We start from the raw sequence: 14,096 nt of genomic DNA on the forward strand, positions 1-14,096 counted from the left end.
GACCACCCTTACGGAAAAAAAGCTGTACTTGCAGTTTTTTAGAGTATAAATCTCAGCTAAAAGTATAAGTTTCACAGTCTTTAGTACATGTTTTCTTTTTAGTCAAATTTAAGTACACTTACAAGTAAAATTTTATGAAGTAAAAGTGGGCCAATTAAGAACTAAAGCGTAACATAATATTAGGGCTGGAACTCAGCAGGTGTCTCCTGATTCGATAATACAATATTTTGGTGATAATTCAATAAATATTGAAATTTTTCAAATATTGCAGCATTATAATATTGCGATTCGATATCGCCCTGTGATGGCCTGGCGGCCTGCCCAGAGTGTCTTCCCGCCTGCTGCCCGATGTCTGCTGGATAGGCTCCAGCATCCCGCGACCCTGAGAGCAGGATAAGCGGTTTGGGTAATGGATGGATGGATGGATGGATATTATGCTTTTTTTTAAGGCTCCATCTCCTTTTTTCTTAAAGAAAAGGTACAACAAAATGCATTCATCTGAAGACCCATATATTACAATAGATGAGTAAAAATTAAAACAATTTAAATTCAGACATTCAAAGATGTAGAAATTATTACCAATTACAATCATGTTCATTGTGCGTCAACATTGTGATTCAGGGGTAACTTGAACTTGAACTCACAATATACACAATTTTGTTGTCTGAATGAATGATAACAGACTTTTATTACCTAAATTTTCTCACAAAATGAGGTCTGAAATATGTGAAACCTAGTTTCGGTTTGATATTATACTGTTGCGAATTAGCGGGGGCAGCCCAGGAACAGCCTCACCCGGGAAGCGAATCCGGGTCTCCCATATCACGGATGACAACGTTAACCAGCCGACTAAAGGGTCCTCGGACACGACCCGTAGCGGTGTACGTTACACTAGCCCCCCTCCTTCGGGAAGCGCGTCCACGCGTTTCAGCTCCCTCACGCCTTTGGGCGCACGCGCTTCCAATGACCTCACGGTCTCACCATCCCACTTCTGACACCAATGCAGCGAATTATGGGGGGCAGTCCAGAAACCGCCACAGCCGGGACGCGAACCTGTATGTTCTGCACCGCGGGCGACAACGTTAACCAGTCGACTAAAGGGTCCGACCCGTTAGCCAAAGGCTAACGTGTCTACTTATTCGTATACGTTACACTACTTTACATTACCAATCAGTTTAATGTGATAAACCTCAGTTGGATTCTTAAACATAATATTTTTGCACATGTAAGCAGATGTCGTGATATATATATTGATAATGTATAAATTTCTCAGTGATTATCACGGTGATATTCTCCATATTGCCCAGCACTACTTATGCTAGTATATGGGGGTGGGGGGGGTCTTGAGTCACTGCAACATCGCGATACTTTAACACATGAAGCGTGAACATTTTGTACGCGTATTTTTCAAATCCGTCGTCGTAACAAGCTCACAAAAATCTTCTATAGAACGCAAAAAAGTAGTAAATCGAAACTGTTGTGAATATTTTATGACTGACTACTTTTTCCGAGTCTTGAGGTCGAATTTTTTTACGCGGGAAATTATCCGACGAAAAATTCACTAGGTGTGCGAAGGCCTTAAGCTTGACGATTTTAATATGAAAGACGATTAATTTAATACTTAATTATTTCCCATCCCGTTGAAAGTACATTTTAGTTCCCCAACATTACCGTAGCTACTTTAAAACTCAAGTATACTTTTAAAAAAAGAAAGAAAAGTATTGCTTTTTTTCATATATGGGACGCCATTTTACTGCTGCACCCCGCGTGAACTGAAGCTGAAACGTTGAAGGTTTCAGCAGGGTGCATCTGCTGGCAAGGCCTTGAGAGGAAGGAGGTCCTGTGAGCAAAAGCCGAAGGGGGAGATGCTGCAGGGAGGAGGGAAGGAGGGCGGGATGGAGGTAAAGTTCGGGTTTCAGCCTCGCTGGGGGTCTGGGGGAAGGACTGGTATTTTAGAATATACGAAGATCCATAGAGAGCAGCGTGGACATAAAACCGCGGCGCTTGCCCTGACGCGGTGGGTGCAGAGTGCCGGCTGGGGCCCCACGTTGGATTCCACTTTGTTTCTGGAGGTTATTTGACTGCATGGTGCCATAAAGTCCGTGGGAACAACAACAAACAAAACACCAACAACAGAAAAGCACAAATTTGAACTCCTTTCCTTATTTCTCACCCAAGGTCCTGCATGTCTAACATTTAGACATGTTCAGCTTTGTGGATTCAAGGACTGTCCTGCTACTCGTAGCGTCCCAGGTTGTTTTACTATCCGTTGTCAGATGTCAAGAAGAGGACGACCGTAAGTTAACACTTGGTTTTTGTTGTTGAATGTTTTAACTTGCACAAATTTTGGATTTTGTTCCGCTGATCTACTTTTCTGCTGCCCTTTAACTTGGGCTGTCTCACCTGTTTGTTCCTGAGGAATAGCGGACAATCACAGTCAAACGACACTTGTTTGGAGTCAGATGAGAAGAGAATGGATTTGCTTTTTCTTTTCCTTTTTTATTCCTTTATCAAAGATGTCACCTTAAATAAGGCTATCTGTTGCCAACAAGTGTGAACAACCATTGATTTGGTTATTTATAAATATGGCTGTTATTGATGATAGGGTGCATAAAATGGATAAGGGAGATGACGTAACAAATAGTTGTACCAAATAGGAACTATGTATGCTGTAGAGTTGTTTACCCATATATTTTGTGGCAGACAGATTAATGAAACTTATGTGGAAAAATCAGATGTGTGATCAGTGATGTATTGGTAAATAAATAGGTGGGTAAACTGTTATCAGCATCATTAGGCGGCCAACTATCAATATGGACAATATATTCAGAAAAGAAGGAATTTTTGTAAGTTCCCAGTGAAATACACCATCATTCACTATAATTTACATCAGTTTGATACTATTGACATTGGTGTAATTTATGTGATGAAGATTTATTTTAGCTATAAAAAGGTGGCAAACTATAGTCTGCAAATCAAAATGTGGGTAAACTGCATTTAGGTATGTTGGTCGGGCGTAGAAATGTCCTCCACTACACCACTTTTTTTCTATTAATAGCTTTAGTAAAGTAAGGCCAAAGGTAAAATGTGAGGTACCATTGTAATTGCTCTCCCCTATAATAAAGGATCACTGGTCTTTACTGTAAGCCAGTGCAGTTCCCTCAGGAGAATAGGTGAGGCTGTCAATAAGGCACACCTGTGTGAGATGGAGGATCAGGTCAACAAGCATCTGCTTGTTCTCCTCCCACTGCATCACCTCTTATAACCAAGTTCTGTTCACAGCAGCAAATCTGCAGCACAACGGTCTTCAATTTGTTTTTTGTTAATTCACTGAAGACAACTTGATCATGCAGGTTTACAGAACAAGACACTGAACACTTGTTAGGACGGTTTCAAGCTTGAGTTTTATTGTAAATGAGTCACATCTAGGATTAATCTAAGCTACAATGTATTGCCAGGATAGACTCGGGTTTTCATGATGTGAAGTGACAGGGTCGCACAGTGTTTGACCCCAGACTAGCAGGCTCAAAGGGGAGCAGGAAGAGAGTGGAACTTGGTAACTTCACTTTGGGGCTCATGCACAGCAAAGAAATAGGGGGTCATGGAGATGTATTTCTGTGTATAGGCGAATGGAGTTTAGTATACTTAAAGTGCACCGCTTCACATAACCTGTTATGAAGCAAAGCTTTTATGACATTTTCAGTCCTCTTATGCTTTTCGTAATGCATTGAGTCCTTGATGAAAGTCAGTGGCGAAACTGAATTCAAGCGAATCAATTTCAAGTAACCAAACCCACCTCGATAAGAGAAAACTAATTCTGCATAATTTCTGTAAGAGTACGTGCTGAGATTCACTTTTGCGTAAATCCTAAAAAAAAAAAAAAAAAAACAACCAAAAACCAACAACCCCAAATAGCAGCATGTAGTGGGCTCGAAATTAAGTGGTACACACCAAACAAGCCATCCATTCTAAACTCTCCAATGTGTTTGAACTGGCACTTGACACAGCTATGAGATCCAGATGGAGAAATTTTGCGGGAGCCCGTGTTTACTTAAGGCAGCAGCTTGTCAATTGGGCACAGTCTCTCCGTGAGAGAGGCTCATTCATATGGATTCCCCAGGCCACTGGAGAGCACAGCAGGCCCGCAGGTTAAATATACCCACCCAACAACATAAAATACCCTTGGCTGGGGATTGAGAGCTCACTGTTGAACGTTTACTGATATTAAATTCCAATCCACTGTAAAACTGCATGAAGTAAATTGAAAACGTTCATATTGATTGCTTCTTCAGTTACAGTAAAAACACAAACCTCACAGAATGCAACTCAAAGCTGAATAAATATTGTTGTACCTGAAATAACTACATTGACGTTTTCAGTTTACCCAGTTTAAGCTTTGAGTCCGCATCATTTGTGACTCAAATGAACAAGGACTCTTCATCCATATTCAGATTTAGGTTATGACACCCAGCCCAACATTCATTATAATACATGATGAAAACGTGTCTATAATTTTGAATCCTCATGAGAGTTGAATATGAATGCCAAAATGATATTTCACCCTTGAAAACGTGATATGGCTCAGGCATTGTTCATAATGTTGTGCTGCTATGCTATAATGGTTTTTGAATTTGAAATACTTTGTATATGCTTTGTGCTGTTACTGTGTGTCTTCAGAAAGGTTTCATCCGACGGAAGATAACCTTTATCTTTCTTCTTCTTTATCCATTCTCCTCTCCTTAAATCATCTCTAATCCTTCCCTACCCCACAACCACCTCCCGTCCATCTTGTTACGACCCCCCCGCACCACCTCTTCTTCACCTTGCTCTTTCTCCCCCTCATCCTCTCCTCACTCCCACCAAACAACCTCCCTTAAAATAACTCAACCTTTGCCTTACACCTTACACACCTGCCGTGCCATCCCACAACACCCTGCGTTATGCAACCCAACACCTGCACACCTCTAATCCTTTCATTGTACCAACTTTTTCCGACTATCCTGACTGCTCCTAATCCTCTGCCCCTTGCTGTCTTAACCACAACGCGTCCCCCTGGTGGTCACCACAGAGGAGACAGGTGGCTGCATCCAAGATGGCCAGCAATATAATGATAAGGATGTGTGGAAGCCGGAGCCGTGCCGCATCTGTGTGTGTGACAGCGGCGCGGTTCTGTGCGATGAGATAATCTGCGAGGAGATCAAAGAGTGCACCAACCCCGTCATCCCATCTGGAGAGTGCTGCCCCATCTGCCCTGCTGATGCCAGTGCCCCCATTGGTTGTAATTTATTTATTCACATACCCATAAATAAATTACTCTTTACCTTACAGTGCATCTCACCCTGACTCATACTTTGAAATAGGGAACCACCTCAGGTCTACAGCTCATGATATTTTGCCTGAGCTGGGCACAGTGTATTTTGGTGTCATTGACTTTAGTGGCAATGATTTAGTGATTTAGCTTCTGCAATGTACTTTTGGCTGAGTCATATAAAAATTATTATAGGACTGATTATAAATTGTTTATTAGATGTGTGATGTTCCCTATTCCAAAGTCACCCCCGTCTCTGCCTTATTTCTTATGGAGAAAAGAAGGGCAACATCAAAAGGACCTTCTTCCTCCCTATGGAAGTTTATTTCCTACGGGGTCAAGATGGATCCTGAGTTGTGCTGTCTGGTTCTCACCTTAAACACCTAGAATTAGCTTCAGCTAATTTTGGCCAGCGGCTGACATGAATCATGTGACTTGTTTCTTTTCTGGATTTTATTGAGTTCTCATTCCCAAACTGACTTCATCCATCTTGAAGGTCTTTCCTCTAACGAAGGTACCCAGTGAGGAGAAGCCTTTTACTTTGAGGCCTCATATCACCTGTAGTAAAACAAACATGTTTGGCCCTTTTAGAGGATCACCGTATTCCTGTGGTGCTTTCAAATGCACCTGGTCCTCATTTGACATGGCACAGTACATAGTAGAAAGTACATTGTAGTTGTAGTTTGACAATTATTTTACAGCAAAAATCCAGAGATAAAAGGCAGGTAGATGGTTAAATGTTGGTTTTATCTATTAACACGAGTAATCTCATCAGACAGCACAAGTAGACCGAAGCTGATTTATCTGAAGTCAAAGTTTCATTCATTCACTGACTTTACATGTTTAAGCTAATTTAAATCTGATTTATTCCCTTGAATCTGTCATAACAATTGATAACGAATCTATATCTGTCAAAACCAAGTTATGTTAATTTCCTTAAGATATGTAGTATTATTCAGCTATTTTTAAAAAGAGCTTAGCATTGTAATGCTTATTTGACACTACCGACCAATCTGGCTGCCAGAATTTACTGTTATTTCTTCATTTTTCAATACAGAGATTTGATCCGAATGCTCCCTGATTTGTTCAACCTCTCATTAATATAACGTAACTGTTTCTTCTCTCTTTCATCTCGGTGTCTTTGCTTGCTCCTGCTTCGACCCTTTTTAAAAAACACAACTCAAAATTAAGTCTGATCTGGATGGGTTTATCATGCCTTTGGGTTTGGTGACAAGTCCTTGGCGTCATTAGATGTGACCTCTGGTCTCAGTCTGTATAACTACAAGGGGCTACACTTCAAATAAGTCCACTGTCTGAAATTTACCACTTTTAATGTTGTTCTTTCTTTCCCTTCATTCATCCAACTGCAACATCAGAGTCAGTCGGTGCTAAGGTGAGGCAATGGGTTGTGGGAAAATGCTGATTTCCACTGACACACACAACAAAATAATAATGAACCTGTTATAATTAAATCAGAAGCTGTCATACTTTGTTTTGTTTTGGTTTTTTTTCTTCTCCAAATCTAAAGCTTAATGTTAGTTCATTTCTGAAGGTGATGTGACTGACAGCTCATGCTGTTCTTCTGTTTTGTCAATCAGGGCCAGAAAGGTGAACCAGGAGAGATTGCAGATGTAAGTGTGTGTCAATGGTGCTGCCCCATAGTGAATTAATGCTCAAACTATTGGCGGTTTTAACTAACAAATGTATCAAAACTCAGTTTAATGCTGAGAATGATGAATTATTTCCATTGTAGAATTATTACATCTTGTGCATGTATTGTTTCATTGTGAAGAATTGAACTATTGTGTTCATGCAAAATAGTGCACCATTTTTGGTGTGTTGTTGGTGCCTATGATAATCAGTAACATAATTAAGCTAATTTTAAAGCAATTTTCATTCCAAAAAAACAAATAAAACATCTCTGACATCCTGCACTATTATTATGGACTACCCCATTGGAGGAAAAAAAATTCCCTTGAAGAATCATATGATCTCTATAATGGCAAGGTCTCTTGCTGACAAGCGATTAGCTAGAATGCTTTTTTGCTGAACTTTTCACTGACGGAGAGGAAGGAACACTTGCATTCCTTGAACATAATCAACCCAAACAAATCCTCTTAGATCTTCTCAGCAACTTTCTTGCAAGTCCACATGGCAAATGAACAAAGTCTGCCAAGTAGAGGTTAAGAGGGGGGTGATGTTTTTCGCCAAACTTGTCCTGTCAAATGACATCCCCATCATGTTGTGTTTTTGGCTTAGTGTCCACCGCCATCAGTGTCTTGATGTGTTACTTTCCCAGACTGGCTGTTCACAAAACTGGAGCAAAACTAGCATAAAAGATGTAACCTGTGATATGTATTTTAGCATCAACACACAGAAAATTTACAGAACACAATGTTTTCTCCCTTATGCAGGTTGTAGGACCAAGAGGACCACCGGGCCCTATGGTAAATATTAAAATCGTCCATCATTTATGCCTTTTTGAAGGAGTCATTATGGGAATACATCAGATATAGATGGTCTCAAGTTCATTATCTGTTTTATGCTTATTTAAGCTGAAAGTTTTGTAAAGCTGTTTTTTTTCTCTCTCTCTCTTTTAAGGGCCCCCCAGGTGAGCAGGGATCACGCGGAGAGGCTGGCGCTAAAGGTGATAAGGTAAGAAACAATGCGTTCTGCCTGTGAAATTACTCCAGCACTCGGTCCTTATGGGATTTAAGTGGTACTGATTCATGTCTGCATGAGACAGCATTGTACGGAATCAGGGTTAAGGTTATTTTTATACACTAGTCCTAATGATTGTGAGTAATAAACTTATATCCTATGCAGTTGTTGCTCCCCCAAAACTACTGAGCATATGTTGCCATATCTGTCAGTTCTGCCTGTCATGGCTTTCTCTATGGAAGATTGCGAAGAGGTGTCTAATTGCATGGCATCCTAAAAGGCATCCGCTTTCTCTGTTAGACTCTACCAGATATGGCACACCTAAAAAAAGAAATGGCTCCTCGTCATTTATTATCGTCATCAAACAATACCACCCCTATCGTTTTTCCCTCACTAGACTAAAATAACGTACTAAATACATTAAACTAAAATAATGTGTGTTAATGACCGAAGATGATTTAAGCATTGACAGTTTCATAATGAGCATAAATCATAATTGATGTTAAACATACTAAACATGTATTAAGAGCAGGTGTAATTGAAGCTGTGTTCCACCAAATTTTAATCTTACCTGAATTCTCACTAAGCTCTCAGCTCCATGTGAGGTCCAAGTCAGGCATGAACTCGGATTGTCTGTATTCCTTCCGGTGAGAGTTGAGTAACTTAATGTTAAGATTTTCTCTTTCATGGATGAATGTTGGTCCCTTTGTTTTGCTAGGGAAATCCTGGCCCCCGAGGCAGAGATGGTGAGCCTGGCACCCCAGGGAATCCAGGTCCACCCGGCCCACCCGGACCTAATGGACCCCCAGGGCTTGGAGGGGTAAGTTGGGGACAAAGGCAGGCACAAGCCCTGATTTGTCAAATTTTCTAATGCCATCTCAGAAATAACTTTCAGCTCCATTGAACTGGTCATGTAAAAATTTTAACACCCCCACTTGGGGTGATCCAGACTGCTTAAAACTAAGCAATACAAATGGATAAGGTTGTGATGAATCCGTTTTCCAGATCAGTGTTTAAACCTTTTGCGTTATTTAAAAACTTTTTTTTGCTCCGTTTGCATCGATATGGAAGTGAGAATCTATCCACTTATGGATTCACTTAAAAATGAGTCCAGAAAATCGTATTTAAACATGCTATCAAAATAACAAACAAATCAAGTCAAGTCAAATTTTATTTGTAATGCCCTAAATCACAGCTCATTCCCAGAGGCCTTTACAATTACATCACATTCTGTAATAGATAAAAAATAGAATAAGTGCCAAGTGTACGACACATACTGTAAAGTGAACAATGATGTACATTGTTGGAGAATGGAGATTACATAGGAAAGTTTTCTTCTCTATGTTCTAGGTAAAAGGTAAAAATGTGTAAAATATCTCATGGTTATGGTATGTGGGGATTCTGTCTGCTTTCTTTTATTGGTAAAGTAATGATTACGTTGGATGGATACTTGTATGATCTTATTATGGTGGGGGAGGAACGCAGTTACCGTGAAAGCAACAAATGCAGTTAATATTCCTCTCAATGGTATATAATGCTTCATTGTGCAACCTTGAGCCCACTATAAGACTTTAAAACCATGAATAGATTTAATCAAAGATGTTCCTTTGTTTTCGTGTTGTTTTTACAGAACTTTGCTGCTCAGATGGCTGGTGGATTTGATGAGAAAGCTGGAGGCGCTCAGATGGGAGTGATGCAAGGACCTATGGTAGGCTTTGTACTGTAGGAGCACAGGATATATTTTTGACATGGAGATACACTATTAGAAGGTGCATCTGTTTGCATGACTAAATATAAATTTTAAATGAGCAAAGAAGCTTATATAAGAGTGAGTACTTAAAATAAATTGATAAATAAATGCTTAGTGTACAATGGGTAACGGTTGATGAGATTGTAACGCTTCCACCTAGCGGCCAAATAGTTTTACTCCATGACATTGTCATTTAAATCTGCTCAATCAGAACAGATGTGTAAGGTTGAATTGATTATGTTAAGTTTGTTATTGCAGACTTTGAATTAGTAATGAACTCTTTATTTAAGCATCTTATTGTTTAAATTCACCTTTTTTTTGTAAAGAATGAACAGTGTTTGTTTTAATTTTTTGCAACTCATCTGTTTTGCCCTACAGGGCCCTATGGGTCCCCGTGGTCCCCCTGGCCCCACTGGAGCCCCTGTGAGTATGAACAACTCATAATAAATAATCTGAGTTTGACCATATTGTAAATTAAATTTCTCTAAGGAGAAACTGTTTTTAAGTTATTTACTCAAACACGTCTTTTGACCTTAGGCAAGGCGTTTTGCATTACATGTATGTGCTTGGTGCCTAGCAAACTGTCCTCATGTAAAGTTTGAATCAAAAGTATATGTCAGCATATGTATGATGCTTTTTGATCACCCTCCAGCTCTACACTGCTATGTGGCTGAGGATTATAGCTTATTGTTCATGGAAATCTGCAGTAACTTGTTTGTATATATGACTAAATTCAAATTATTGTGAACTATTTCATCTCTATCCAAGGGCCCACAAGGTTTCCAAGGTAACCCTGGAGAGACTGGAGAGCCTGGTTCATCTGTAAGTATCAATAGATAGTATCTCAGAATGTGCTGCAAATTGCTGTTACAACCGGTGTTATATCGATGGTCATTTGGACTGAAAACATGACATTTAGATGCTAGCGTGAGAAAGTGAGAACAAAATAATTTTACATTCCTATATCTAGATCCATTTGATCTTAAATGCTCTCCAAAACTCTCATTGTTATAAATATGTCACAGTCCAACCCTTTTTGATTTCTTTTCACTTCATGGATGAAACTCTCACATCCATACTTGGATTTATCAGGAAACACTATATAATTAGGGTATTCCTATTTCAAATGGTTCTTAAAGTCATGGTTAAACAGGCTAAAGCTTACAACCGTGTGCACTGCAAAGAGGCCCTTTTGATTTCATATACATGGAGCGACCTCAGACTTAAACGATTCATGTACCTTTGTTGTTTTACAGGGACCCATGGGACCCCGTGGCCCTCCTGGACCATCTGGAAAACCTGGAAGTGATGTAAGTATCCCTGATTTACTTACAAGTCTAAACACTTTATAGTTTGGAGATACACTAAGCATATGTGTAAGAAACACAAACCAAGTGAATCACACCACAAACATATATCCCACTTTGCAATGAAATCACCTGCGTAACAGTGATTACGCAGTGATCAAGGTCAAAAGATCATAAGGACCAGTATAGAGCAATGTTAAAACCTAAAGAACATAAAAGCTCTCCTATGAGTCATTCGCTGTCCATTTATTGAAGATTGTAAACTGTAACTATAACTATACAGTAATTATGCCACTAGGGGACACTGTCTATTTTCCAACAGCATTAAAGAAACGTCAGACAGACTTCATTACATAAAATCACAGCCCAGTCAACACATTACAGCTAAAAACAGTTAAACGTCCATCATTCAGTTGATCACCCAAACATCCATCTAAACAACTAATCCCGCTTTTCTGTGTTTTATTTCCAGGGTGAGGCGGGCAAACCAGGGAAGTCTGGTGAGCGTGGACCTGCAGGGCCACAGGTAAGTAGCCTCAACTATCACCTATCAGTATATTCAGTGTTATTATCACATTATACAGGTCTGCATATTCATATTACTTCAGGAATCTCTTTAGCCTTTGTTCTTTCTAGGATGCCTCTTGTAGTGACTTGAGAGAGGAGATAACTGATGCATGAATTATTCATTGAGTTTATTTTATATTTAGGGAGCTCGTGGATTCCCTGGAACTCCTGGTCTTCCTGGAATCAAAGGACACCGAGTGAGTACTTCACCTTTTACCATGATACCATTAAAACATGAATGTTGACACGCTACACACCCCTCGAAAAGACTATTTCTTTGCCTGTGGATTGCAGCATACCTTATGTGTGAGAGTTGCATGCATCCTATTGAGTGTTAATGTTTTTCTGTCTCTCTTTAGGGTCACCCTGGTCTAGATGGAGCCAAGGGAGAGACTGGCACCGCAGGAGCCAAAGTAAGACTGACACATAAACCTGCCAGGCTTTATCCTTCACCATCCATCTATTCAGGTTTAAGGTTTACATTTTTACCGTTTTGAGCCGAGACTAAGATGTCTCTGCTCCCTGCTCTTTAGGGTGAGGCTGGTGCTCCTGGAGAGAATGGTGCCCCTGGACCTATGGTAGGTTTGCTGCCCTGTTTGTTTTCAACCAAACCAAACGTGTGCACCTGTTTACATTATTCTACATTTTGTCACATACAACCAGGGCTGGGCCATAATCATCATCTTTCAATGGTATTGTGTCAGGATGAAATTTGGATGTTGTCATATCATATTGCCAACAGTTCAATAAGATGAACCTCAACGGGATTCTTAACTGTGATATCCTTACATTTGTAAGCAGATATCATGCTGTATAATCCAGTGAGCCAAGTAAATTCTTTGAGACAGTCTCATAAAGAACTTACTTGACTAACTGGATTATTTTGCTCCTTATTTGTTGAACACTTTCCCTACCATTGAGTGTTTCTTTTAACAAAGTTATCTTGATATATATATATATATATATAGATAGATAGATAGATAGATAGATATAGATATTGTGTAAAATGTCCAACGAGGATCCTGATTATAATAGTTTACTGTAATTTATACCCCCCAGTCCCCCTTACTTCGAAGGTTGTGTGGTGATGTAGTATTACAATGCGACCCAGTTATATGAGAACTAGTAGGACTAATGAATAATGTTATCTACTCTATAAGGGACTGATTTGAATTTTACCCTCATTTCCAGGGCCCACGTGGTCTGCCTGGTGAGAGAGGACGTCCTGGAGCAGCTGGAGCGGCTGTGAGTGACAGCTTTTAGTCTGTTTCAATCAGCTGAACCATCCTTCCAATTTTTCTTGGTGGTTTAGATGTCACTGTGTGCATTTCTATCTTTAAGTATGGAGAGTAGTTAAAATTTTAGTAGACTTCTCTACTGTAAGAGGTGAACTTGACCTGTGAATGAACTCTCCTGTGTTGTAAAGAAATTCAAGAGTCATCCATTTAACACTGTCTGTTTTCTGTAGGGAGCCCGTGGAAATGATGGCCTGCCTGGTCCTGCTGGTCCCCCTGTACGTACCATTCCTCCCACATTCACCGCCAATAAGCTGTTCTAGATGACGCATTGCATCTTTGTTTTGAACAATATTGTCCCTTGTAAATTAATAGAGACAAATCTTGATGAGTTGTGAATGCTAACTCGGGATTTTTTTTCCTCTTTTTCAGGGACCCGTTGGCCCAGCCGGAGCACCCGGTTTCCCTGGATCTCCAGGAGCCAAGGTAAGATCAACTCAGACATATTCTTTGTTTTCATATTTGTGAGGCTTTCTATATACCAGGAGTTGTCAGTTTATTACAAAAGATCAAAGAAGCTTATTGAGTTCATTACATGATTTCAGTCAACCCATTTCAACCTCATTCATTAAGTTACTTAATTTAAACAACTAATTTATTCAAACAACTTTATAATTACCTTGATTAAGGTTAATAAAGATTACCGTATTTCCCGGACTATAAGTCACTGTTTTTTACTCATCTGGCTGTGTCCTGCGCAATTTATACAAGGTAATTTTGTCGGATGAATACACAGCATTTCAACTAAGGCCACTAGATTGCACTCTTCAATCTTGTGACTCAATTGAAAATGCTGTACTGGAGGACTGCATTGGGATTGGGGTTCTGCCGCAAATCTCGCAGGAGCGGGTGGTTTTAACTTTGCTGTGGGTGGGAGCAGGCAGTCGAAAAACAAACTGCAGGTCCTGAGATTTAGCTAGCGCTAACTAAAAGGATGGCGTCAACAAATGAAGTTGAAAAGAAGATCAAAGCAGGTCATTACAACACAAAAGAAAAACAAGGCAAGTCTGACATTTTGAAAATATTCTCAGTTGTTACTAACAACGATGGAGACAAACTGGACTTTGTTAGTTGCGACAAATGTGCAAAAGTATTGATCTACAATGGGCACAAATCTGGCACCTCTGGGTTGAGGCAAGATACTCACGCTGTGCTTCTCGGCAAAGTAAGCTCCGCTTCAAAGATAAAGCACTTCTTCCTGCACATAT

At 39.9% G+C, this 14,096-nt stretch overlaps 1 protein-coding gene across 5 annotated transcripts in view; it reads left to right on the top strand.

Annotated features, from left to right (window-relative positions):
* Nucleotides 1-2,202: 2,202 nt before the first annotated feature.
* col2a1a (collagen, type II, alpha 1a) overlaps nt 2,203-14,096 on the top strand; it is a 41,591-nt gene continuing 29,697 nt past the window's right edge. Inside the window, exons 1-18 of one of the 5 annotated variants that reach the window (XM_056274544.1) lie at nt 2,203-2,296; nt 5,069-5,275; nt 6,685-6,701; nt 6,907-6,939; nt 7,723-7,755; nt 7,910-7,963; nt 8,688-8,789; nt 9,600-9,677; nt 10,098-10,142; nt 10,488-10,541; nt 10,976-11,029; nt 11,499-11,552; nt 11,737-11,790; nt 11,953-12,006; nt 12,127-12,171; nt 12,785-12,838; nt 13,062-13,106; nt 13,261-13,314. In XM_056274544.1, coding sequence (XP_056130519.1) covers nt 2,203-2,296; nt 5,069-5,275; nt 6,685-6,701; nt 6,907-6,939; nt 7,723-7,755; nt 7,910-7,963; nt 8,688-8,789; nt 9,600-9,677; nt 10,098-10,142; nt 10,488-10,541; nt 10,976-11,029; nt 11,499-11,552; nt 11,737-11,790; nt 11,953-12,006; nt 12,127-12,171; nt 12,785-12,838; nt 13,062-13,106; nt 13,261-13,314 — 1,131 coding nt within the window. Of the gene's footprint in view, nt 2,312-4,132; nt 4,149-5,068; nt 5,276-6,684; nt 6,702-6,906; nt 6,940-7,722; nt 7,756-7,909; nt 7,964-8,687; nt 8,790-9,599; nt 9,678-10,097; nt 10,143-10,487; nt 10,542-10,975; nt 11,030-11,498; nt 11,553-11,736; nt 11,791-11,952; nt 12,007-12,126; nt 12,172-12,784; nt 12,839-13,061; nt 13,107-13,260; nt 13,315-14,096 lie in introns of all 5 variants that reach the window. The other 4 variants (XM_056274545.1, XM_056274546.1, XM_056274547.1 and 1 more) reach the window with 4 other exon arrangements.

Source organism: Lampris incognitus, chromosome 2 (assembly GCF_029633865.1).
Source record: "Lampris incognitus isolate fLamInc1 chromosome 2, fLamInc1.hap2, whole genome shotgun sequence".
Taxonomy (NCBI): Eukaryota; Metazoa; Chordata; class Actinopteri; order Lampriformes; family Lampridae; genus Lampris; species Lampris incognitus.